This window comes from Stegostoma tigrinum, chromosome 6 (assembly GCF_030684315.1).
Source record: "Stegostoma tigrinum isolate sSteTig4 chromosome 6, sSteTig4.hap1, whole genome shotgun sequence".
Classification (NCBI taxonomy): domain Eukaryota; kingdom Metazoa; phylum Chordata; class Chondrichthyes; order Orectolobiformes; family Stegostomatidae; genus Stegostoma; species Stegostoma tigrinum.
In genome coordinates, this window is record NC_081359.1 from 77141479 (window position 1) to 77168633 (window position 27155).

At 41.7% G+C, this 27155-nt stretch overlaps 1 protein-coding gene across 3 annotated transcripts in view; it reads right to left on the reverse strand.

The window, feature by feature from the left end:
• atp8a2 (ATPase phospholipid transporting 8A2) overlaps positions 1-27155 on the reverse strand; it is a 498882-nt gene that overhangs the window by 389947 nt on the left and 81780 nt on the right. For 2 of the 3 annotated variants that reach the window (XM_048533131.2, XM_048533132.2), the window contains one exon: positions 15035-15173. In XM_048533131.2, coding sequence (XP_048389088.1) covers positions 15035-15173 — 139 coding nt within the window. Of the gene's footprint in view, positions 1-1584; positions 1611-15034; positions 15174-27155 lie in introns of those variants that run through there. The other variant, XM_059646682.1, reaches the window with a different exon arrangement.

Below are 27155 nucleotides of genomic sequence, written 5' to 3' on the forward strand. Positions count from 1 at the left end.
ATTTATAAGCTAGTTTGTTGTGACTGTAGACTCAAAGAATGTTTCAATCATAGAATCCCTACTTTAAACTGGCACATAATTTGCCTTTGCTTACACTCTTACGGTAAAGTAGAAGCATCCCTAACTTTGAGGAATATGCCCCAGATTCAAGATCCAACCATCCTAGAGGTATTCAACAACACAGAAAAAAAGATTAACTACACTGGTTCTTTGCTCATACAAACATAGGAGTTAGGAGCAACAGTCAGCCACTCGGTCCCCCAAGACTTCTCCTTCATTCAATATGATCACGTCTGGTCTGATTACTCCACAATTTTGACGACACCGGTTAACCCTTCACCTCTCCTGCTGGAACCTGCTGCCCCAGTATTTCAAATCCATCCTCCTGTTTCCCATCCTTAGTGTCATCCAGGCAAATGCATTCAAGGACTCTTCGTAGTTTCATGACACTTTTATACACATCAGCTGGTTGCCACACTTTATTACCAAAGCAAAAACTAAGCCATACTTGTACTTTGTATACTGGAAGCTAATCTAAATCTATTCTACAGACATCTCTCCTCTTTCATCATTTACTCATGATTATGTGAAGTGTTGGAAAATGGGACTACTGTAGGAAGAAGTGTATTTTTGGCGGTACAGATTCAATTGACCGAAGAGTCTTATAAGCACTGTATGATTCTAGGGCTCTATTTTGTTTCATTTACTACAGCCATTATACAAATTGCACTCATGAAGTCATTCTAAGTTAAAACAAAATAGTTTATCATAAAGCCATAACACACGCAAAAAACATTCTAATCAAATGGTGGTATTGGCAGGGGGTTGAGCAAAATTCCTTCTTCATTACCAAGGAGTAACAATCATGCTTGATGGTGTGTACCATTTCATTATTAAATCATGGGATGCTATCAGTCATCCACTTGTACAAAAAATTTGAAATGGATGGCGATGATTTACTGTAGAGACGATCCTGTAAGTGAATGCATCATGTCAGAGTCAAAATTCAAATCTTATGATGATGGCATAGCTAAAATAACTCAGAATTAATTCAATGAATGCTTTGCAACAGATGCTGAAGAAACATATTTGCTGGTGTTAAAATATTTTGATTATGGCAAGAAATATCTTCTTAAAATTAATCTAATTCAACAAAGCACGCATGTTAACTTAATATGAATTACCTAGGTTTTCTGCCCACAGTTCACCCACACAGGTAGTTCACATTTTGTGCTCAATATGAGCGGATGAGTGGCTTCCACTTTTGGGAAGATCTTTGCAGACTTCCTTGGTCAACTTATTGATCTTTCGTGGTTGTTAAGGAGGATTTTAAAAATGAAGAGGGCAGAAGCACGGAAAGGCTTCGGAAGGAAATCCAGACTGAGAAATTGAGGGCAAAATGGAGTGATGCATAATTGATATAGGAAAGAACAAAAGTGCCCAGACACAGTTTGGATGATTGAACAGTGAGCACCAAATGTAATGTGAAGAAAGAATGAAAAAGACAAGACAGAACCAAATAGGAAAGAAAGAAAAACAAAATTAATGGAGGTAGAAGACATGATCTAAAATTACTGAACTCACCTCAATCTTGAGCAACAGAAATCGACCTGATAATAAAAGCAAAAATATCATGGATGTTGGAGATCTGAAACAAAAAACAGAATGCACCAAGAGAAATTCTGTGGACAAAACTGTGCAAATGGGGAAACGTAAAGTTATCCAGTTTGGATCATACTGAAGACAAAATGTTTTCTTAATAATTAGAGATTCGGTGGTGCGAGAAGCTCGGGGATTTGGGTGTACAGGTACACAAATTATTCAAGGTTTGTGCACAGGTCCAAAAAAAATGAAAAACCTCTCATGGTACTGTCCTCAAAAGTCACAACTTGAGTTTGGGGAACTATAACTCAATAAAAAAAGTGAGATTTGGCAGAAATGCTTCAAATTCACCACTGCAGGACTTAAAGGGTTAAATAATGACGATTAGATTCCACATCACATTCCCTTGAGCAGAAGAGAATGAAAATTATGGAATCAAGATGTTTAAAATATTTTTAAAAAGCATTGTACAGCATTAATGCACAAAAGCTAGTTTCTCTATAGCAGGACAATCCAGATCCTAGGGCTCATTCTGATTTTACAGCCAGTGCATTCAGGATGAAATCATGAAGCATGTGATGCAAAGAATAGTGAAATTTGAGAATATCTACCCCTGAAGATACCGAACGCTGGGCAGAGTGAAATCTTCACCACGGAGGTTGGCAAATTTTATTCAAGAACTCAAGATATGGATCAATGCAGTAAAAAGGAATTACGTACCGTATAATTGTATTGAATAGAGAAACCCTAACTGAATAGAGAAACAAGCAAGAGCTTGGACTATATTCTAAAGTAATGCAGAAAAGGTGGAAAGTAGAGTTATACATCAGGTTGATGGTTTGTATTGATCTTTCTCCTACAGTAATTAAAATTGTTTCACCCATTGCTCAATTTGCAAGTGCTAAGTTATTTATATTCTTGCCTTTTATATAATCCAATAGTCCAGACTATCGTACTCACTGTAGAATTTAACTGCAAGATGATTGTCAAAAGCATACTTAAACTAGCATTTCCATGAATCAAAACCAGTAACAACGTAACCCCAAACACAAACACAATTTAGCAACAACAGTATCATTACGTTTAGAATGTGACAGTTCTGTTAGACTAAGGATTGCGCAATTTTATGTCACTGATATGATGAAACGGTTGGATCATTCACACAACTAAGGTAATAGCTTGGTTGTCTTGCTATAGGAAGAATGTTATTAAACTGGAAAGGGTGCAAAAACAATTTACAAGGACATAACAGAGACTGGAAAGTTGGAGTTAAAGGGAGAGACTGGGACTTCATTCCCTGGGGCATGGGAAGTTGAGGGGTGACCTTATAGAGGTTTATAATCATGAGGGGCATAGATAAGGTGAGTAGCCAAGGTCTTTTCCCATACGGGAGTCCAAAACTACAGGTTTAAGGGGTGAGGGCAAAGATTTATAAAGGGACTTGAGGTGCAATTTTTTTCACACAGCAGGTTGTGCATATACACAACAAGAAGTGGCAGAGACAGATACAACCACATGTAAAAGGCATTTGGATAGGTACATAGATAGGAAACCTTTAGAGGGATGTGGGCCAAAGACAGGCAAATGGGACTAGTTTAGTTTAGGAACCCTGGTCAACATGGCTAAGTTGGGCCAAAGGGTCTGTTTCCATGCTATATGACTATCTTCTGAGCTGCCTCTAGCCAACGTTTGTTGTTTAAAAGATAAAAGACCTTTTTAGTTGATTTTAATTATTTTTGGTTCCATCACAACATTGCCAAACTTATACACATATTTCCATTTCAAGATGGAGAGCAGCTTGGAGGGGAAACTTGAAGATCATGTTCCTATGTATCTGCTGCCCTTGTCTCTTGAGATGGAAGTGGGCGTGGCTTTGGAAAGTGTAGAGATAATGGGAACTGCAGATGCTGGAGAATCCGAGATAACAAAGTGTGGAGCTGGATGAACACAGCAGGCCAAGCAGCATCTTAGGAGCACAAAAGCTGACGTTTCAGAGGGTCTAGGCCCGAAACATCAGCTTTTGTGCTCCCAAGATGCTGCTTGGCCTGCTGTGTTCATCCAGCTCCAGGCTTTATCATCGTGGGTTTGGAAATTGCTGTCTAAAGGATCTTTGTGAATTTCTACAATGAATCTTGTAAATAGTAGATTCTGCAGCTATTCAACATCAGTGGAGGGCGGCATGGATGCTTGGATATTTAATTCTAATCAAGTGGTCTGCTTTGTCCTGGATGGTGTCAAGCTTCTTCAGTGTTGCTGGAGCTGCATCCAATCAGCTAAAGTAGAGAATATTCCACTGTTTCTTAGTGGAGATGGTCATTGCCTAGTATTTGTGTGGTGTAGATGTTACTTCAACAAGTTAACTTTTGGTCCTTCATGTATTCAGACATTCAGATCTCTCTGCATCACAGAGTTCTGCAGTTCCTGTCAACTCAAATCAATGTGTTCATAATCTGTTCTTCTTGGCAAAATAGACAAATTTGACACAACATATTCCATTTGTCAATATTTTCCCCACTCATTTAACCTATCTCAATCTCTCTGTAGATTTTTACTTCTTGGTAAGCTACTTTCCGACACATTTTGGTCTAAGTGAGCAAATGCAGCAACCATACATTTGGACCTTATGGGCCTCTGCTGCACAGCAGTAGTGTCCCTACCTCTGTGCCAAAAGGCCCAGGTTCATGTCCCAGCTGCTCCAGCCATGACACAACATTGCTGAACAGGTTGGTGAAAAATAACTTTTATCCAATTCATGGATATGGATCGTAAACAATTGAGGTTCCAGCAGAACCAATGTGACATATCTCTAATATGATAACACACTAGTAAGGCATTGGGGTTACACCGGACAGGATGTGTGCTAGATAAGATCAACACGAGCAAGATTAACATTATTTGAAGTTAGATAGTTCATTCATCAGTCTAACAACAGCAGGGAAGAAGCTGTTCATTAATCTGTGGTGCATGTGTTCAAACTTCTGCATCTTCTGCCTGATGGAAGAGGTTGTAGGAGAGCACTACCAGGGTGAGATGGGTCTTTGACAACGTTGACAGCCTTTCTGTGGCAATGAGAAGCATTAATGAAATCTGTGAATGAGAGGGTAGCTTCACTGTTGGTCTGGGCAGTGCGTACGACCTTCTGCAGTTTCTTGTGATCCTGGCAGAACAGCTGCTGTACTAGGTCGTTATGCACCTGGACAGAATGCATTCTATGGTGCATCTGTAAAAGTTTGAGAGGGTCCTTATGCACATGTCTAAATTTTCTAAGTTGCAAGAGACATTGTTGTGTCTTCTTGATCATCGCATCTACATGGGAAGTCTAGGACAAGTTGTGGTTATCATCACTGCTAGGAGCTTGATGCAGTCAACCTTCTCAACTGTCGCTCTGTTAGACGTAGATGGGGGCAAGTTTACCACCTTTCTTTGTGAAATCAAACATCTGTTTGTTAGTTTTGTTGACATTGAGAGGGAGGTTATCATCGCACCACATCAGCAACCGCTCTGTCTCCTTTCTGTATTCTGACTTGCTGTTGTGTGATATCTGTTCTACCACGATGGTGTCATCAGCAAACTTGTATGTGGTATTTGTTTGGAATTTGGCAACATAGTCATTGTGTACAGGGAGTACAGTAGGGGGCTGAGAATGCATCCTTGGAGAAGCTCTGTTGCATGTGATTTCTTAGGTATCGGGATGAAGAAGGTGGTCTTCTTGAAGCTGGTGGAGTCTTCGGCTTGTACGAGAGAGAAGTTGTAGATATCAATGAGTGCCTTCAGCTGGTCCATGCAAGATCTGACAATATAGCTTCAAGTCAGGATAGCCTGTAACTTGGAGGAGAGCTTTCAGGTGGTGGTATGCCAAGACATCTGCTACCCTTTTTCAAGTTCACAAGATTGGATGGTGCTGTTAAAGGAACATTTTATGGGTTAGTTGCTGTGCATCTCATGGATGCTATGTTCAGCTACTACTGTGTATCAGCAATGAAGGCAGTGAATGATGAAGGTGGAAGAGGTGTCAAACAAACATGAGAATATACCATCAAACCTTTTTCCAGTCATGATATGATTATTGTTACTCTCATTGCTCCCTTGACGGTTTACCTTGTCCTCTTCCTCAAATTTACCTTTCCTCACCTGTTCTCTCAACCTACTATATAAGTTAAAGCCTTCTCTACCACTTCAGTTAATTATAGCAGAATACTGGTCCCAGCAAGGTTCAAGTGAAAGGTTCAAGTGAAGACTGCGCCAAAAATACAGTCTGAATTAAAACCCGTTTCTCCCAACAGCAAGTGTTCTGAGCCCTGGAATCAATCAGGCATCATGTTCTGGATTTTCACTCTCTACTGCAGAAAAATTTGTCAATCCCCTGTAGTACGTTGTCTCCTATTTCCACTCCATTCCTATTAGGCCCCCTGACTTGAATGGCTTCTTGTACCAGGGTGTCTTAATCATTTTAATAAAACAAAGAACTGGAGATGCTGGAAATTTGAAGCCGTTCCGAAGAAGGGTCATTGGACTCAAGGTTGACACTGGCTTTCTCTCCACAGACATTGCTGGGTGTGCTGAGTTTCTCCAGCAGTTTCTGTTTTTGCACCATAATCACTTGTTTATTCATACTTCAGTTCCCATTTTGAGCCATATAAGTTGCTGCTGGGTGATTGCAATGGCTGAGGCTGCACCACTATTGTTTATGTCCCTTTGCATACCTAATTTGTAGCGTTACCCCCTTCCCCCCAACACATACATGCATGCACGCAGACACCCCATTCAGGACTATGAACTATATCAAAAGGCTGTAGTCTCTCTTTGTGGCTCTCTTTGGAACAAAGTATCGAGGAAACTGTTGCATTGCGAGTCTCAAGCTCAGACATCAGTTAATTAACTGAACTGAAGTTCTGCAAGTTTCAAACATGTTTGCCTTGGGTCTTCACAGGTGTACATCAATTTCAACATCCTGCAATTTCAACACATGACCTGTCCTGTTATCTGTGCAGGTTCTATATTCTTTATCATGGAATGAAATCATCACTTGTGTCCATCTGTAAGAATTCTTGAACTGAGTGACTTGCTTAGACATTTAAACGTCAACCATATTTCGGTATGTCAGCAGTAGGAAGTTAAGGGAGGAGATATCGGGGACCTGTTAATAACTTCCATGTATTCTCTGGCCAGAGGTGAGATGCCAAAGACTTGGAGGACTATTAATGTTGGCTCATTATTAATAAAAGGAGAAAGGGATAGACAAGAAAATTACAAGCAAGTCAGTCTAACCTGGGTGGTGGAAAATTTTACTAGAAATAATTCTGAGACAAAAAGTGTGTGCAGCTGGAGAACTAATCAGAGATACTCAGTATGGGTTTGTTAAGTGAAGGTTGTCTTAGACTAATTTGATTGGATGTTTCAGGGGGTAACTGCAAGTGTTGGCATGAGTGATATTTTTGATGTGGGCTGCATGGACATTAGAAATACTTTTGATCAGGCCCTTTTTGGCAAACGGGGCCAGAAAATAAGAAGAGAGATAATGGGAACTGCAGATGCTGGAGATTCCAAGATGACAAAATGTGAGGCTGGATGAACACAGCAGGCCAAGCAGCATCTCAGGAGCACAAAAGCTGATGTTTCGGGCCTAGGCCCTTCATCAGAGAGGGGGATGGGGTGAGGGAACTGGAATAAATAGGGAGAGAGGGGGAGGCGGACCGAAGATGGAGAGTAAAGAAGATAGGTGGAGAGAGTGTAGGTGGGGAGGTAGGGAGGGGATAGGTCAGTCCAGGGAAGACGGACAGGTCAAGGAGGTGGGATGAGGCTAGTAGGTAGGAGATGGGGGTGCGGCTTGGGGTGGGAGGAAGGGATGGGTGAGAGGAAGAACCGGTTAGGGAGGCAGAGACAGGTTGGACTGGTTTTGGGATGCAGTGGGTGGGGGGGGAAGAGCTGGGCTGGTTGTGTGGTGCAGTGGGGGGAGGGGATGAACTGGGCTGGTTTAGGGATGCAGTAGGGGAAGGGGAGATTTTGAAACTGGTGAAGTCCACATTGATACCATATGGCTGCAGGGTTCCCAGGCGGAATATGAGTTGCTGTTCCTGCAACCTTCGGGTGGCATCATTGTGGCACTGCAGGAGGCCCATGATGGACATGTCATCTAGAGAATGGGAGGGGGAGTGGAAATGGTTTGCGACTGGGAGGTGCAGTTGTTTGTTGCGAACTGAGCGGAGGTGTTCTGCAAAGCGGTCCCCAGGCCTCCGCTTGGTTTCCCCAATGTAGAGGGAGCCGCACCGGGTACAGTGGATGCAGTATACCACATTGGCAGATGTGCAGGTGAACCTCTGCTTAATGTGGAATGTCATCTTGGGGCCTGGGATGGGGGTGAGGGAGGAGGAGTGGGGACAAGTGTAACATTTCCTGCGGTTGCAGGGGAAGGTGCCGGGTGTGGTGGGGTTGGAGGGCAGTGTGGAGCGAACAAGGGAGTCACGGAGAGAGTGGTCTCTCCGGAAAGCAGACAGGGGAGGGGATGGAAAAATGTCTTGGGTGGTGGGGTCGGATTGTAAATGGCGGAAGTGTCGGAGGATAATGCGTTGTATCCGGAGGTTGTTAGGGTGGTGTGTGAGAACGAGGGGGATCCTCTTGGGGCGGTTGTGGCGGGGGCGGGGTGTGAGGGATGTGTCGCGGGAAATGCGGGAGACGCGGTCAAGGGCGTTCTCGATCACCATGGGGGGAAAGTTGCGGTCCTTAAAGAACTTGGACATCTGGGAAGAACTCTGGTATCCAAGGCAAAGTGGCATGTTCAATCAAAATGCACGAAGAGGCAGGAAGCAGAGGGATATTTTTCTGATTGGAAGCCTTTTCATGTAGGGCTTGATGCTCCAGTCCTTACTGTTTATGGTATACGTTAGTGATTTGGACTGAAATCACTTTTATTTATGATCAAGAGGATTACCAATGTCTTGAAAATATTAAACAGGATAGCCATAAACTGCAAGAGGATATCAGTGGAGTTGTCACGTGGTCAGAACAGTGGCAAATGGAGAAGTGTGCCAAGGAATGCCAAATGGAGTATAATTTAGATAAAATAAGAAGTGTTGCATTTTGGTTAGACACATCAGGGCAGGACTTAACAGTTAATGTTAGGGCATTGCAGACTGGTGTTGAACAGACCTAGGGTTGTAGGTACATAGTTCCTTGGAAGTAGAAACCGGGGTCAGGGTTGGTGTTGATGGTTGGGGGTGAAGAAGGAATTTGGCACGCTTGCCTTCATTGGTCAGAACAAAGTGTACAGAAGTTGGGATGTCATGTTACCGTTGTACAAGACATTGGCGGGGGGGCCACATTAGGAGTACTGCATACAACTTTGATTGTCCTAGTATAGAAAGGATGTTATTAAACTGGAAAAGATGCGAAATAGATTTTGAATTATACCGAGAAGCTGGACATGCTGGAATTATTTTCCCTGAAGAGTAGGAGGCTGAGGGGTGACATTTATAGAGGCTTCTAAGATGACTGGGGGTGGACATTGAAAAAGTGAATAGCCAAGGTCTTTTCCCCCAGAGTAGGGGAGTCTAAAACTAGAGGGCATACATTTAAAGTGAGAGGGAAAAGATTTAAAAGGGACCTGAGGAACAACTTTTTCACACTGAAGGTGGTGTGTGTCTGTAATGAACTGCCAGAGGAAGTGGTAGAGGCGAGTACAATTACAACATTTAAAAGACATTTGGACAGGTATATGGATAGGAAAGGTTTAGAGGGATGTGGGCCAAACACAGGCACATGGGGCTAGTTCAGTTTGGGAAACCTGGTCAGCACGGACGAGTTGAGCCTAAGGATCTGTTTCCGTACTATATGACTCGAAGCAAGAGGTAATGCGCTTGAAGGCTAACAAGGTAGGGGATTACACTATGAATTACAGGATACTGGGAAGTATTGTATGATTGAGGTTGTAGACTTGCTTGCCAAGTCTGTGTGTTCGGTCGCAGATGTTTTATCACCCTGCTTGGTAACATTGTCAGTGCGCTCCCAGTGAAGTGCTGGCATTCTATCCCAATTGGTATTTATATGCCTCGGTTTACTGGGGTGTTTGGCATTACTTCCGGTTCTGTTTTTTAGCAGTTTGTATATCAAGTCCAATTCAATGTGATTGTTGATGGAGTTCCAGTTGAAATATCAGGCCTCCAGGAATTCCCTAGCATATCTGTTTGGCTCATGCTATTATGGATGTCTTGTTCCAGTTGAGTTTCTGTCCTTCTGTGTCAGTGTGTATTGAGAACAGTGAGAATCAGTCGTGTTTCTTGGTGGCTATTTGGTGTTTGTGTATCCTTACTCTCAGTTTTCTTCTAATTTGGCCTATGTAATGTTTTTCACAGTCCTTGCATGGTATCTTTTATTGTACGTTAGTTATATTAATTGTGGGTATGGGATCCTGTATTTCACTAGTGGTTGCAAGCTGATAGTGGTTTGTGGGTTCCCCTGTTACGTAGGGGCCTGAGTAGTCTTATGGCCATCTCTGACATGTCTCTGATGTACAGTAGGACCGACAATAAATGCTGATTAGGCAGCAATGTCCACGTGTCATGAATAAACAAAATCTTGAGCAGATCACCTTGGGACAAAGAATACAAAATGGAAAATATTACTTAAATAAAGAGAGATTACAGAATTCTGTGGTACAGAGAGATCTGGCTGTCCTAATACATGAATTACGCCAACATCACAGCATGCTGCAAGCAATCAGCAAGGCAGATGTAATGTCATCATTTATTTTAAATGAAATACACTGTATAAGTAGGGAAGATTAGCTACAGTTGTACACAGTGTTGCTGAAACTATACCCAGAGTATAGAGATAACAGTGTGGAGCTGCTGGAATACAGCAGGCCAGGAAGCATCAGAGGAGCAGCAAAGATGATATTTTGGGTCAGAACCCTTCTTCAGAAATGGGGAGGAGGAGAGACAGAGAGACAGAGAAAAGGAAAGCGAGGAGAAATGGGGGTGGGGAAAGTAGGTAGGATGGTGATACGTGAGTGCAGGTAGGTAGTGGTGGGGATTAGTCAGCAAGGTGGGAGGAGCAGAAGGGTGCGAGAGAAGATGGACCAGTTGTGTTAGGTCAAGAATGCGGGGATGGGGAAGGGGGTGGGTTTGTCATGGGATGAGGTCAGGGATGGGGAGATTTTGAAACTGGTAAAATACAACTTCTTCGAAGTGGGCATACTTGGAAGAGGCTTCACAGTAAGGTTATCCTTTACTCCCACCTCAATGACCAATTCCAACCACTGCCTACATGCACTCATCATCACCATCCCACCTACCTTCCCTCAGCCCCTACCCTCCTTTATTTATTTCTGAGCTCCTTTTCCCCTCATGCCTCTTCTGAATTTGGGCCCAGACCTGAAATGTCAACTTTCCTATTCCTCTGATGCTGCCTGGCCTGCTGTGTTCCTCCAGCTCTACACTGTGTAATCTCACACTCCAGCATCTGCAGTTCCTGCTATCCCAGTATATTATATGCAGTTTTGTTCTCATTAAACTAAGGACACACTAGGCCCATTGAATAATAGCTGGGATGAAAAGACCATCATGTGTGGATAGTTAAGGACTAGCGACTGATGAGCCTACTCCAACACCTAATTCCTTTGTCCTCATCACCAAAATCATTACTGTGAATCTCTTCTGTACATTCTGAAATGTACACATTCTGTCTAACACATGGTGACCAGAGCCAAACACGATAGTTGGAGGTTGAACCAGAGCTCTTTACAAGTTTGAAAGAGTTGCTTGCTTTTGTACTCTTATGCCCCTATTAATAAAGCCCATGGCGCTGTTTGCATCATTTAACACACTCATTCTATCCCACCACCTCCAATGATGTCTGCACATATACACACAGGTTCCTCTACTTCTCTCTATTGCACTCCACTTAAATAGAAGTTGCCCTCAACAAATCCATGCTGGCTCCCCTTAATTAATCCTTTTCAATTAACTGTCCTTAAACAATTTCTGAAGCTTCAACATCACTTGTCTTTCAGTAAGCTGCGTGCTCCCCCGAGCTCTCACATGTATTAGTCCTATTTCCCCAGGGCTTGAATGGTCACCACCTCCGCAGTGAATTGTTGAACAGAAGAAACTTGAGTCACTTGCGTGCTTCACCATCCTAACGCTTATTCTTTTCTCCAAAAATCCAGCACTGAGTTGCTTTTATCTTGTATTAAAACTACTGCCCTAGTAACACCAGTAGGTATTTTGGTTATCATTATGGTTAGAAAGGCCCAGTAAAATAATCTCTTCCTCATCACTAATGTTAGTGAGTCTCAGCAGAGTTTATTTTGGAGTTGCAGCTGGCTGTGTGAGATTGGTATGTTTACAGCAACACCATGGGTATCACAGTATAGGCATTTGTCTAAATTGTGGAGCATTCTAAGAAAATAGTTTCTGTGGGAACAAAGAAATGACATATGGGAGACCATAGTGATACCACAACTGTTACAAAATAAATCTGGAAGTTCAGTTAAAGCCTATGTGCACAAAGTAAATTAACAGTGAAAAATTAAATCTATTTTATCTAAAGAATATACCAGAATGTCCTGAGCATAAATATTGTTGAAAAGCAAACATGCTTTCAAAGTGCAAAGTGACTGTTACTTTACAAATGACCAGAATGACCCAATTTTCTTACCCTTTCTACAGAGACGACAATTTAAAAATAAGAGATGCAGGTGACATGTCAAAACTTGATTTCAGCATCAAACATGCTGGACAGGAGAACAGCAAATGCTGATAAAAGAATAGTAATTTTTTAAATAAGCTCTAGTGAATCAGACAATTCCAGAGAAACAACTTAGCATGTATAATGTACAGTAGCTACAGCAGAAATCGAATGATTACTATGCAGTTCTCAAAACACGATTGTTATCTCTCAAATTCAAGTTAATCAGAGGTACACCAGATTTCCCATTTCCTAAACCATTAGTTTTTCCTAATATCATCAACAGCACAGACAACTTCACAGTTCACTCCCTCACAAAAACTCCTTCAAGCTAATTCCAATTAATTTGATGAGCAATCTCCAATTCCTCCAAATTGCTTTATACAGGATTTTTTAACATTCATTTGTTGGATGCGGGAATCACTAGCTGCCTAGCATTTATTGCCCATCCCTAGTTGCCCATGAAAAGGTAGTGGCGATCTGCCTCCTTGAATTGCTGCAATCCACATTTATTTTTATGGAGATGTCACTGATGCTTTTTTATTATCATTACAATCCTATGGAGTGTTCCATTGTTTATAGTCCTGGTTTGTTGGACAGTACATACACCATTCAAGTTGATTTTATTCAGATTTAAAAACATTTACAATTCATGCAAAGAATTTAACTCAACTGCAGAACACTTCTTTATATAATGCCATTAACATTAAACATGTTAAGTCAAAGATAATAGCAACTGGAGCTTATGTTGTTGTGAATCATAAAAAAAACATGAAAGCTGCCAAGTAAACAATTAAGGCTGCAATCTCAATTCTTACAGTTCAGATAATAGCTCTACCTCATGTACTTGGCTCGTCTGTAATATTTCCTTAAAAGATGGATTAGATGTCAGTGACGGCATAATGATCATAACCCTGGCAAAGTGTAGGTTCAGATCTCAGTTCAAAAATCTAAGCACAAAATCTAGACTGGTATTTCAAAACAGTGCAGCACTCCCTCAGCATTATTGGAGATTGGGAGAGATGATAAACAGAGGCTATGTCTACCCTCGTTTTTTTTAAATTCAGTCAGTCATCGGATGCAAACATCACTGGTTGGCCAGCATTTATTGCCCATCCCTGGAGAAGGTGATAATCAGCTGCCTGCTTGAACTGCTGCTTGCTGGTCTTCAAAAGGTTCCTTGACATAATTTGCAAAGAGAGATCCAGCCAGTATTTATTCCTCTACTGCAATCACTGGAACACATTATCTGATCACTGCCACACTGCATTGTCGGTGGAACTTTGTTACACTTTGCCACGTTTCTCTGCATTTCAATAGTGACTACTCTTCAAACCTATTTGATTGCATGGTGATATCCTCAGGTGAAGCTTTGCTTTTGTAATTCTTCCTATCTTTTTCACTTCTGATGAAACAGAGACTTTGTAATAATTCCCAGATACTCAGCATATTGATTTCCTGGTACAATATACAACGCAACAGCAAGGCAGGTTATGACACAGGTGATTCAATGGAGGAGATTCATATTTTGCTGTCTTTTAGAAATCTTTCCCAGCACTATAACTTTAGTAATTAAGCCCAAATTCTTACCTTGTTCTCTGGAGATACTCAACTAGTTTCAGAAGTTCACAAATACTCAATTGATCGCACAGAACTTGAATTATACTGAAAAACTGTCTATTTCAAAGTGATCCTTCAGAAGTTTAAATACTTTTTTAGCACCACAAAATAAATAAATTGGGCTACGATCTCCCTAAAAACTAACCTGAACTTGAGTCAAAAGACCTACAAATATGAAATTACATGAACTTCAAAAACATTTCAGATTTCCATTCACATACCACAATATTGCTCAAAATGTTTCCAGTTGATTCCCCTAGACAAGACTGCTGGTCCACTATTCAAAATCCACCTGTACAGATGCTGCTCATTCTGCCATCTCTTTTGTAATATTATCAAACAGCACTTCACTCTTGTAATACATCTAACATTGGTGACTTTGAGACTTGCATGTTTAGTATTCCCTTCAAACAACTTTCATTAGTTTCCCTGTCCCGATATCCAAGAGATACCATGAACTTTCAAAGGCAAATACTGCAGAATCGCTTTTGGAATTGCTTTTAAAAAGCAAAAATAACATGCTTTCATGTTTAAAACAAGTTTCTAAAAACGTCCCCAAATAAATTCACAGTACATCGTATACTTAACCCCATAACCCATTTCTAAAGCCAAAGACTAAAAGGAGAACATATCTCTTTCCATGCAAGTGTTTTAAGTTACAGCAAAATTAATTGCAAACAAACTCAAACCCAAGATGAACTGAAGCATTTGATAACTTAGAAATTTGGGAACAATCTGCAACTTTGGTTTTTGGTATATTTTAACAGAAGAACACTTATTAGCTAGTGAAATTAAAATACAGGAATCCGCTATTTTTGAATGCAGTTCAATATCTCTAGGCAGATATTCCATCACTCATCAAAAATCACTTTTTCTCTCAATCATCTTTACTCAGTTTTAATTTTATATACCTTGAAGAAACAAATTATTCCACTGAATATCTAATTGGGTTTCCCCACAAATAGGCAGTAAGTCTTCTATTAATTAGCAATCATATTGGAATAAGGAACATACTGAGAGTCAATAAGTAATTCAAAAACTCCAACTCGGTCAAGAAAAACAACACTTAGCCTTCAACATGCGACTGTAGCTATCTTACCCTGCACAATGAATTTTAATGTTTACTCACCTGACATGGTTGTCACAGAATTTAGTTATCTGAGGCAGGTTGATATTGATAACTCGGCCTGCTTGATCCAACTCTGTGGATGTCGTTGCAGACATCTCATCATCAGCCTTCTCGTAGCCCGAAGATGAACAGCCAGCTCCTAGTGTTCAGACCAGAGAGAAGCCACTCAGTAATTTGAAGTGAACACAATTTATGCTCGCCAATGGCAGATGTTAGAAGTTTAATCAAACAGCAAGGCTGTACTCACAGTAAATTAAGCTGCTGAAAGCAGCACAATGCTCTCTAAACAATGACTGACAGACACGCTTTTGTTCAATGCATGTGGAGCACACATACATAGTTATCAGCAGTCTTTCAGGTTTACAAAATAAATAACCTTCAGCGCAACAAAAGAGCCATTAATGTAAGAGAGATAATTTTTCCAGACCGATGGGAAGTCAGGCAATGACAGAAGTGCAAGCTGCAGCAGTGGGCTGGTAGTGCCACTGCCAGATAAAATGGATGCTTTACAAAAGAGCATGCCTGACCAAGTAGTATATCACTCAGTGTAATAAATTATGCAGACTGATTAGGAATACTTAAATAGATAACTAATGTAATATTAAGGATTTCCCCTTCCAGCATCTTGGGATCCACAGGCAGTATGTTGCAGCATTCACCAATCAGCACATCTGTCCGTATTATGCTGAGCTATGGGGCTGATTCAATAATCACTTCTATTATGTCTAACAACATATTGGATCGGCAGCAAACACATCTAGTATTCCAAGCAGCCAAGACTTTTATCATTGCATTGTAAATAATTGTTCAAAATATAAGCACAAGTAATGTTTCATGTGAAGCTAGTTTAGGAAAAGGAATCAAATTCCCTCTTCTGTAACAGTGATGAGTAGAGAATTAGTTGGAAGGTCGAAAACACAGTAGGACTAATGGCTGTACGTGCCAGTTCACCAGATTTGATAAATTGCATCTCCCAGACATCAACACTGGGATGTCAACCTTACCAACGCATTTATCAATGGCATAGTGAAAAGAAATTGCTATGATCCAAGTTGACAGTAATGGACAAGCCAGATCCCAGAGCATGAAAGACCATAAGTTTTTTTTATTATTTATCAATCAATTACTAAACATATTTGCAAAGAGGCTATCAATGTATCTTTAATAAAAGATAAATGTTTATTGCACACAAAAGAACACTATTATGCTACAAAATAACCATTGAAATTGTCTTATTACACATAGCAGAAATAAAGACTCAATTCTCAATAATCTTACAAGAAATCTTACAAATGAAGGATCAGCCTGTTTCAACTTTAAACTTCCTTGGGTTTCTTCCCGGCTAATCTCTACATTCATGGAATGCCATCTTCTTCAGTCAAGGTCTCTTCATCAGACCCTTAAACTGCTAACATCACTCTTCCTCTCACCTATCCCCTCCTCCCACCTCAAGCCGCATCTCCATTTCCTACTGACTAACCTCATCCCGCCCCCTTGGCCTGTCCATCCTCCCCGGACTGACCTATCCCCTCCATACCTACCAACCTACATTCACCTCTACTGGCTCCATCCCCGCCCCTTTAACTTGTCTGTCTCCTCTCCACCTATCTTCTCTATCCATCTTCGATCCGCCTCCCCCTCTCTCCCTATTTATTTCAGAACCCTCTCCCCCTCCCCCATTTCTGATGATGGGTCTAGGCCTGAAATGTCAGCTTTCCTGCTCCTAAGTTGCTGCTTGGCCTGCTGTGTTCATCCAGCTCTACACGTCATTATCTCGGATTCTCCAGCGTCTGCAGTTCCTACTATCTCTAACATCACTCACTTCTTTCTTACGATGGACTCCTTGTACTCCTATTTCACAGTCATGTGTTTCTGGAGCTTCCAGTCACTGTCATTAAACTACCTAGGATTTGTTTTCATCCACCATAACTGTTCAGACTGCGAAACTGCACTGCTCGTCATGCAGGGTGTTTTTTTTGGATACAATGACCTGTCTGTATAAAAAAGAAACCTGCATACTCTCTGCCCTTCTGGATGGTCAGTTTTTCTAAATGTTTCTGCTTCATAGGACATCTTGTTGCTGCACAGTAAGCCAATTTTATTGTCTCTTTTACTGTTTTCTAAAGTGCTGACCTATTCAACTTGAGGATTTTTAAAAGTCCCAATTAAAAGCATCTAAACAAATTTTCAGGCACCTCCGTGCCACCCATAGAACTGAAAAATGATATTGAGTTTTTCCTTTCTTGACCCACACGTTACAGAAATACACATCCATGCTTAAAGATCTACCTTAGAACGCAAATTTCCAAATAATACATTTTGAACCTTCATCACAGAATAGGGAGATATATATCCAAATTTTCTGACAATGCTAAGTGTTAGAGTCTAGGTGGGAGGAAGCAAGTTGCTAAGTAACTTTGACAGATTGGGAGTGTGGACAAAATGAAGTTCATTTTCAGGAAATATAGTCATCCACTCAGAAACCAGGATAGATATAATCTAGAAACCACTCTGTTCTAAGAAACTAGGAGCAATGGTGGAAAAGGACAGATTTAGAAGACCAGAAATCACTCAAAGCTACGGAACAAGAGCAAAATATGTCAGCCTTCATCTAAAAGGAGCTGGAAGACAGAAGGCTAGAGTTAACACAAAAAGTGCAGATTTGTTGAGGCTAAGCAATTTCCTACCCAGCAGTCTTGCATTATTAGAGTGAAAATCCTGGAACTCCCTTCCTAATAACACTGTTGATGTCCCTACACCCCAAGGACTGCAATAGTGCAAGATGACAACAAATCACCACCTGCTCCAGGGCAATTAGGGAGAGCAAATGCAGACTGAGCCTTCAGTGCCAGGGGATGCAGTCCTGTAACTTACCTTGGAACAGCTAAGTGTCGGTATGGAGCAGGCTGGAGGCTTGGAATGGAGCAGGGACAGCTGTTGGATCAGACCCTGATCCAGGCAGTCAGACCACGTGTGAAGGCCCTGCAATGAGCTGCTGCAACGTACATGTTTCTTTGAAATTTTTTACCTGACCACAATGTCAATCCTTCAAAAATGTCTTATTTCTAACTTTTTTTAAAAAGCTCTAAGTAATGTAATTACTTTCTATTCCTCTTTTGCATCCATGATTTGTACTTAGTGTTTGTACTTAAGATGGCACCATAAAAAGATAGACACTGCAATAAAGATAATTCTACGCTATTCTACAAACAAGTATTTAAAAAATTGAAAATTTCAAAATTGAAACAAATTTTTGTTTGAAACTATTAAGCAATGGGTAAGTGCAGCTTATGTGGAGATCCATCATAATCCAACTTAATGGTGGGATATGCAAGAGAGTAGGGATGCTCTACCATTGTTCCAATGTTGATTTAGTCTTATAAACCGAAAGAACTGTGGATGCTGTAAATCAGGATCAAAAACAGCGATTGCTGGAAAAGCTCAGCAGGTCTGGCAGCATCTATGCAGAAAAATAAGTGTTAACATTTCAGGTCCAGTGACCCTTGCTCAGAACAGACGGTAGCTAGGAAAACGTCAGTTTATATGCAGAAGACAGGGTGGGAGAGGGTGTAACGACCAAACAACAGGTGGAGACAGAGCACAAAGACAGAAGAACAGTTGGACAGACAGAGGAGTTGATAACAATCTGGCTAGGAGGGTGAATCGCTGTTAATGGGGAGTGTTGGTGACTATCAATGGGTAGTGTGTAATGGCAGACTATATGAAATCAAGGCCTGGTGTGTGAGGTAGAGAGCTAAGGCATGAGTGTGTTCAGGCCCTAAAATTATTGAACTTGATACTGAGTCCATAGGGCTGCAGGGGCCCCAAGCAGAAAATGAGGTGTTGTTCTTCCAACTTGCACTGAGCTTTGCTGCAACACTGCAGCAGGCCTGAGATAGAGATGTTAGCCAGGAAAACAGGGTGATGTATTAAAGTGGCAGGCAACCAAAAGCTCAGGGTCATTTGCAAGCAGAACGTAGACCTTCTGTGAAGTAGTCACCCATTCTACACTTCACTTCCCCAACGCAGAGGAGTCCACATCGTGAGCATATTGAGAGAGTCTTAGATTGTAGATATTTCATCAGCATTGCTCAAACATTATTTCAATTTCTGCCAAAAAGAATGTGTAGCTGAGGCTGAACCTGAGAACTTCTGTGGACTTTCTGAATACTTGTTGACCAAAATACATTAGTTTCTGAGCACCAGGTATATTTATTTTCCTTAAAAGTGTTGTCAATACAATTTTTGAACAGATGAATGAAGAGAGTTTAATGCCATGATTTATCTATCAGTCTTTTCCTGCACAGTGCAGATCCAACAGATTCAGACTAATGACAAACAAAGCACATTGGGCTTCCAAGATAAAACTATAAGAACAGAAACCAATCACCCATTAGATTGCTAACGTCCAGACAAGAGTACAAGAGTTACAGCTGCCTCATTAAAGTACACTGGAGATAACCTATAAGAGATTAGAATGACCACTGAGGAAGGAAATGGCAGTGGACATTCTGATCAATGTCGACATTGAAGAGCACAGAGTGGTGGCGACATCTGGGTTTTCAGTCAGAAGAGGTTGCGTCATGCATAGTACAGGACAGAAAATCATGGAAGACACAATACAGAAGCAGTCCATTCTATCCGCAGTGTGTGTGAATCGTTGACAAAGCTATTCAATCAATCAATCAATCTGATGGCTGAGAAAATATTTTCCCCAATATCTTCCCTGAAACTGTTTCCACCATCACCGCAGTGCATTTCTGATCATAACATGCAAATTGACCAAGTTCGGAGTTAAAAAAAATCCAGACTTATTCTTCATTTTCAAATGTTAGTAATTTGTCAAGATATTTTAAAGTCAGCAATCTAAATGCTATCTAGGCCCAATTCTCCTGTAGCTGATTTCATGAAACATGTTCCAAACATAAGAGTTACAAAAACAATGCACTGTCAATCACACCTCCACTAAAGTATAACAAAAGAAACTTTCTGAAGAAGGGTCTCCATCCGAAATGTCAACTTTCCTGCTCCTCTGATGCTGCTTGGCCCGCTGTATTCATCCAGCTTCACGCCGTGTTATACAGCATGGTTGTCTTCATTGTCTGGGACATTAAGTATAAAAATTAGTAAGTTTTAATCAGCTGTAACATAACTTTTGTTAGGCCACATTTGGAATGCTGCATGCAGTTCTGTTGGTCACACTACCACAAGGACATGGATGCTTTGGAGAGGGTGCAGAGAAGGCTTACCAGGAGGTTGCCTGGTCTGGAGGGTTTTAGGAATGAGGAGAGGTTGGATAACCAGGGATTGTTTTCACTGGAAAGGCAGAGGTTGAGGAGGCGCCCTGATAGATGTCTACAAAATAATGACAGGCATTGAGAGGGTGGATAGACAGAGGCGCTTTTTTCCCCCAGGGTGGAATGGTCAACTACAAGAGGACACAGGCTCAAAGTGAGAGGGGAGAAGTGTGGGGGAAATGTTTCTCATGTAACGTGTTGGGTGCCTGGAACACAGGAGATGGAAGCAGGCATGTTAGCAACATTTAAGTTGTATCTTGATTGACACAGGAATAGGAGGCTTCTCCAGCATCGGCAGTTCCGACTATCTCTGTAATAATAGCCAGACAGTGTGTTTGGTGATGCTACTTGAGGGAATAAATGTTGACCAGAACAGCTGGGAAAACGTCCATTATCTTCAAACAGTGCTTTGTATTATTTTCATTCACCCAAGAGGATATAAAATTTGACATTCTGAAAGACTATTTCTCTAGTATTTCAGCATTCTATGCTCTGATGAAAAGTCACCAGACTCAAAACATTTAACTCTGCTTTCTTTCCACAGATCATAGAAGCAAGCCATTCAGCCCATAGAGTCCAGTCCAACCCTCCGAACAGCATCCCACCAAGATCTATCCCTCTATCCTGTCCCTATAACCCTACATTGCAAGAGGCTAATCTACCTAGCCTACACATCCCTGGACACTTTGAGCAATTTATCATGGCCAATCCACCTAACCTCAACATCTCTGGACAATGGGAGGAAAGTAGAGCACCCAGTGGAAACTCACACAGGCACGGAGGGAACGTGCATGCAGTCACCTGAAGGCGGAATCAAACCCAGGTCCCTGGCGCTGTGAGACAATGGTGCTAACCCTCATGCTTCCAGACCTGCCGAGTTTCATCAGCATTTTCTGTTTTTCTTCCCTCAAATACAGCATAATGCAGCACAAGAACAGGCCCTTCAGCCTACTGAGCCTGTGCCGATTCCTAATCTTTAATTAGACCCTCTACTTATTGCCCATATGCAGTTTCCAACCCTCTGTTTGCCTCCTATTCACGTGTCAATCAAGATACAACTTAAATGTTGCTAACATGCCTGTTTCCATCTCCCGTGTTCCAGGCACCCACCACCTTACACGTGAAACATTTCCCCCACACTTCTCCCCTCTCACCTTGAACCTGTGTCCTCTTGTAGTTGACCATTCCACCCTGGGGAAAAAAAGCACCTCTGTCTATCCACCCTCTCAATGCCTCTCATTATTTTGTAGACATCTATCAGGGGGCCTCCTCAACCTCTGCCTTTCCAGTGGAAACAATCCCTGGTTATCCAACCTCTCCTCATGCCTAAAACCCTCCAGACCAGGCAACATCCTGGTAAACCTTCTCTGCACCCTCTCCAAAGCATCCATGTCCTTGTGGTAGTGTGACCAACAGAACTGCATGCAATATTCCAAATGTGGCCCAATAAAAGTTTTATTCAGCTGTAACATAACTTACTAATATTTATACTTAATGTCCCAGACAATGAAGACAGCCATGCTGTATACCTTCTTGACCACCTTACCAAACTGTGTTGCCTCTTTCAGGGATCTATGGACCTGTACACTCAGATCCCTCCGTATGTCAATGCTCCTAAGGGTTCTGCCATTTATTGTATAATTTGCACTTGAATTTGATTTTCAAAATGCATCACCTCACCTCTTTCCAGATTAAACTCCATCTACAATTTCTCTGCCCAAATCCACAATTTACATCCTGATGTATCCTTTGACAATCCTCCTCATTGTCCGGAACTCCAGCAATTTCGGCGGCAATTTCGGCGTCATCCGCAAACTTACTAATCAGACCACCTATATTTTCCTCTAGATCATTTATATGTTTACAAACAAAGGTCCCAGCACTGATCCTTGTGGAAGACCAATAGTTACTGATCTCCATTCCAAAAAGCACCTTTCCACCTCTCCGCTCCATTTTCTATAACCAAGCCAGTTTCGTGTCCACTTAGAGTCTCATGGGATCTGGGGTGAGCAGGCTAACTTCTGCACTAGCCTGCCATGAAGTACCTTATCAAATGTTTTACTACAGTCCATGTAGGCAACATCCACTGCCGTTCCCGAATCCGTCATTCTTGTCACCTCCACAAAAAAACTCAAATCAAGTTGGTGAGACACCTTCACCGCACAACTCATGCTGCCTATCAGTAACATGTCCATTCGCTTCCAAATGTGAATAATCTTGTCTCTCAGTATCTTATCCAGCAGCTTCCCCACCACAGATGTCAAGCTCACCAGCCTCTAACTACCTCGATTATCTCTGCTTCCCTTCATAAGCAAAGGAACAACATTATACTTTGTCTGTTTTTTAGTTGCCAAGACCTTAAGTACGCTTTTTTTTTTAACTAAGTTAACAATTTCCCCTGTCATCCAAGGTTCCTGAACCCTGCCATTTCTGTCCTCCTTTTTCACAGGTATATGGCTGTCCTGCATTCTAATCAAATGGTCTTTAGAAGTCTCACACGTCGGATGTAGATTTACCGCAAATCAGCCGTTCCCAATTTACATTCTCCAATTCTTACCTAATTCAGTTATAGTTAGCCTTCCCTTAATGTAACACCTTCATCCACTGTCCACTCTTGTCCTTATCCTTCAGTATCTGAAAACATACACAATTATGGGCACTAATCCCAAAACACTCCCCTACTAAACCTTTTATCACCTGGCCAGGATCATTTTCCAATACCAGGTCCCAATATAGACCACTCCCTCATTGGACTATTCACATAACATTTAAAAAAAAAATACCCTCCTGCACACACCTAACAAATTGCTCTGCATCCAAACCCCTAGCACTAAGGGAGTCCCAGTCAATATGGGAGAAAAATTAAAATCACCCACAACAACCCTGTTATTTTCACATCTTTTCAGAGTCAGACTCCATACCGCTTCCTCCATCTCTTGCTGACAGCCGAGGGGTTTGCGGTACAATCCCAGCACTGTGACTCCACGCTTTCTATTCTTTAATTTTACCCATAATGCCCCACTCCAGACTCTCTCCAGGGAGTTTCCCCTCAACATAGCTCAGATATGCTCCCTAATGAGTGATGCAACTCTCGCACCTCTCTACATCAATATCCTGGAATATTAAGCTGCCAGTCCTTTCCCTCTTTCAACCATTTCTCTATGATAGCAACTTGATAACTTCATGCATTAATCCACGCTCTAAGTTCATCCATTTAACCTGTTATACTTCTTGCATTGAAGCAAATACAGTTCAAGCCTTCAGTTCTGCTGAGCTCAGTAACCTTTCCCCGATTGCTCTTCCTCTTGCCTCAGTCTAAAGACTTTCCCCAGTCTCTCTATTTATTGACCTGCTGCTCCAGTTCCCAACCCACTGCCACACTAGTTTAAACCCTCCTAAGTGGCACTATCAAACCTCCCTGCCAGGATATTGGTGCTCATCCAGTTCAGATTCGACCCGTACTTCTCATAAAAGGTCCCACCTTCCCTGGAAGGCATCCGAATGATTCGCATATCTGAAGTGGTCTCCACTACACTAGCTGTTCGACCATTTGTACAGATATACTCTCTGTTCCTAGCCTCAGCAAGTGGCACAGGCCATAATCCTGAGATTAACACCCTAGAAATCCTGGTTTTTAGTTTACTACCTAACTCCCTGAATTGTTGCAGGACCTTGTCACTCTTCCTACTTATGTCATTTGTGCCAATATGGACAAAGACTTCTATCCGTTTACCGTCCCATTCCAGGATGCCCTGTACCCACTCAGACACATCTATGACCCTGGCACTAGGGAGGCAACATACCATCCTGGAGTCTCTCTCATGGCCACGGAAGCACCCATGCCCCAGACTATTGACTCTCAATTACTATTGCTCTATGCCACTTTGTCCATCCCCTCGGGGCCAACCATGGTGTCACTGCTCTGGCTACTGCTGCTTCTGCGGTCACCTGATGGGCCATCACCTTCTCAGCCTCCCAAAACGGAATACTTGTTTGACAGAGGAACAGTTACTGGGGATTCTTTACTACTGCACTAAAATTGTAGTGAGGTGTCAACCAACTGAAGTTCAAGAATGGGACCTGAGCTCAAAACTGTTGACAGAGATTGAAGTACTCCAAGTCAGCCAAATTGACAACAAAATTGATACAAACATACACAATTGTGTATACATTGTTATACTTACAGTAAGAGAGTATATAGTAGATTATTTTATGGTTTCACTTCCGAAAAACATTTCCTTATTCCAGTTGAATATCAGCTCAAGTGAATTTTTTGTCAAATTTATATTGTACATCTAGCTGCAGTCACACGATTACCAAGATTTCCTCTTTCAGAATTAATGAACCATACCAGACTCAGTATACGTTACAAGAGTTACCCATTTGCAAACAGCAGGGACACCATATGGCAACAAAACAACACTGTTCTTGCTCAGATGACACCAGGAAACTCCCATTATTTTACTCAGGGGAAGTGGATTATGGAATAAGATGATTAGTTTTAGAAGAACATTTAAAACATCAATGTTAAGTTTCCGCATCCTAACGCTTTCTGGACACAATCACAGGAAAAAAATCAGATACCAGGTAGCTTAATTTACCTGCAACTTGACCTATGTCAGGAAACAGTCATTTTGCTGTAGACATCTAATTTCGTGGAGATACTTATGGGTTTACTGATCCAAGTATCATCACTGATCACACACTGCAGTGACACTAGTTTACAATGCGAACCGTACAGTTATTAAAAGTATTCAATGTTAAGAGACATTCAGTTACATTCCACTGGCTTATTTTATTAAGATACCTTTTAAGGCAAGGGCTTAGTGATATTATCACTGGACTGTTAATCCAAAGACCTAGATAGTGTTCTGGGTACCCAGGTTTGAATCCCGCCATAGAAGATGGCAGAATTCCAATTCGATTAAAAAAAACTAGAATGAAGAGTCTAATGATGACCATGAATCCACTATTCATTGTTGGAAAAAGCCATCTCGTTCACTAATGTCCATTTTGGAAGGAAACTGCCATTCTCATTTGGTCTGGCTCACATGGTGACTCCAAACCCACAGCAATTTGGTTGACTTTGAATTGCCCTCGAGGCAATTAGGAATGGCAATAAACACGGCCTAGAAGCTCTCATCCCTTGAATGAATTTAGGAAAAAAAATACTTCCCCATTAACCTTAAAAACAAGCTGAAAGTTAACTGGTGGTTCTTTCCCATACCTCACCATTTTCTACCACCCGATCCTCTGCTTCCTCATACAGTTTCTCCAAAAATCCTCACAATCAATCACAAAATTTTATTCCAATAACTGCTTTACAAGTCATTTTTCAGTGTTATAACCATAGCATCATAAAGCTAATTATTATTTCATAGCTTACTCATTTCACTATCCTCTATTTTTACATTTAAATCATTATTCAAAGAAAATATGCCTCCAATTCCTAAATAATAAGAGTGGTTGCTTCCAAGATTAATACACAGTTGGGAATGCTACACTTCAACTCTGTTCCATCACATCACAATCTCAAATAACATTGAATATAACTTTGATTTAAAACTTAAGTGCTACGTGCTAGTGAGGCGAGGAAGACGGAGAGAGAGGAGTTGAACATGTGGCTACAGGGATGGTGCAGGAGGGAGGGCTTTGGATTCTTGGATAATTGGGGCTCTTTCTGGGGTAGGTGGGGCCTCTAGGTCTTCACCTCAACCAGAGCGGTACCAATATCCTGGGGGGAAATTCGCTAAGGCTATTCAGGTGGGTTTAAACTAATTCAGCAGGGGGATGGGAACCAAAATTGTAGTTCGAGTATAGAAAAGGTTGAGAGTAGGGAGGTCCGAAATAAAGTTTCAGGGATGCAAAATGGCACCGGCAGCGAGAAGTTGGTTTGAAGTGTGTCTACTTCAACACCAGGAGCATCTGAAATAAGGTGGGTGAACTAGCAGCATGGGTTGGTCCCTGGGACTTCGATGTTGTGGCCATTTCGGAGACATGGATAGAGCAGGGACAGGAATGGTTGTTGCAGGCTCCAGAATTTAGATGTTTCAGTAAGAACAGAGAAGATGGTAAGAGAGGGGAGGTGTGGCATTGTTGGTCAAGGACAGTATTACAGTTGCAGAAAGGATGTTTGGGGACTCATCAACTGAGGTAGTATGGGCTGAGGTTAGAAAGAGGAAAGGAGAGGTCACCCTGTTGGGAGTTTTCTATAGGCCTCTGAATAGTTCCAGATATGTAGAGAAAAGGATAGCAAAGACTATTCTCAATAGGAGTGAGAGAGACAGGGTAGTTGTCATGGGGGACTTCAACTTTCCAAATATTGACTGGGAACACTATAGTTTGAGTACTATAGATGGGTCAGTTTTTGTCCAGTGTGTGCAGGAGGGCTTCCTGACACAGTATGTAGACAGGCCAACAAGGGGCGAAGCCACATTAGATTTGGTACTGGGTAATGAGCCCGGCCAGGTGTTAGATTTGGAACTAGGTGAGCACTTTGGGTGATAGTGATCACAATTCTGTTATGTTTACTTTAGTGATGGAAAGGGATAGGTGTATACCACTGGGCAAGAGTTATAGCTGGGGGAAAGGCAATTACGATGAGATTAGGCAAGATTTAGGGAACGTAGGATGGGGAAGGAAACTGCAGGGGATGGGCACATTAGAAATGTGGAGCTTATTCAAAGAAAAGCTCCTGTGTGTCCTAGATAAGTATGTACCGGTCAGGCAGGGAGGAAGCTGTAGGGCGCAGGAGCCGTGGTTTGTGAAGGAAGTGGAATCTCTGGTCAAGAGGAAGAAGGCGGCTTATGTTAGGATGAGACGTG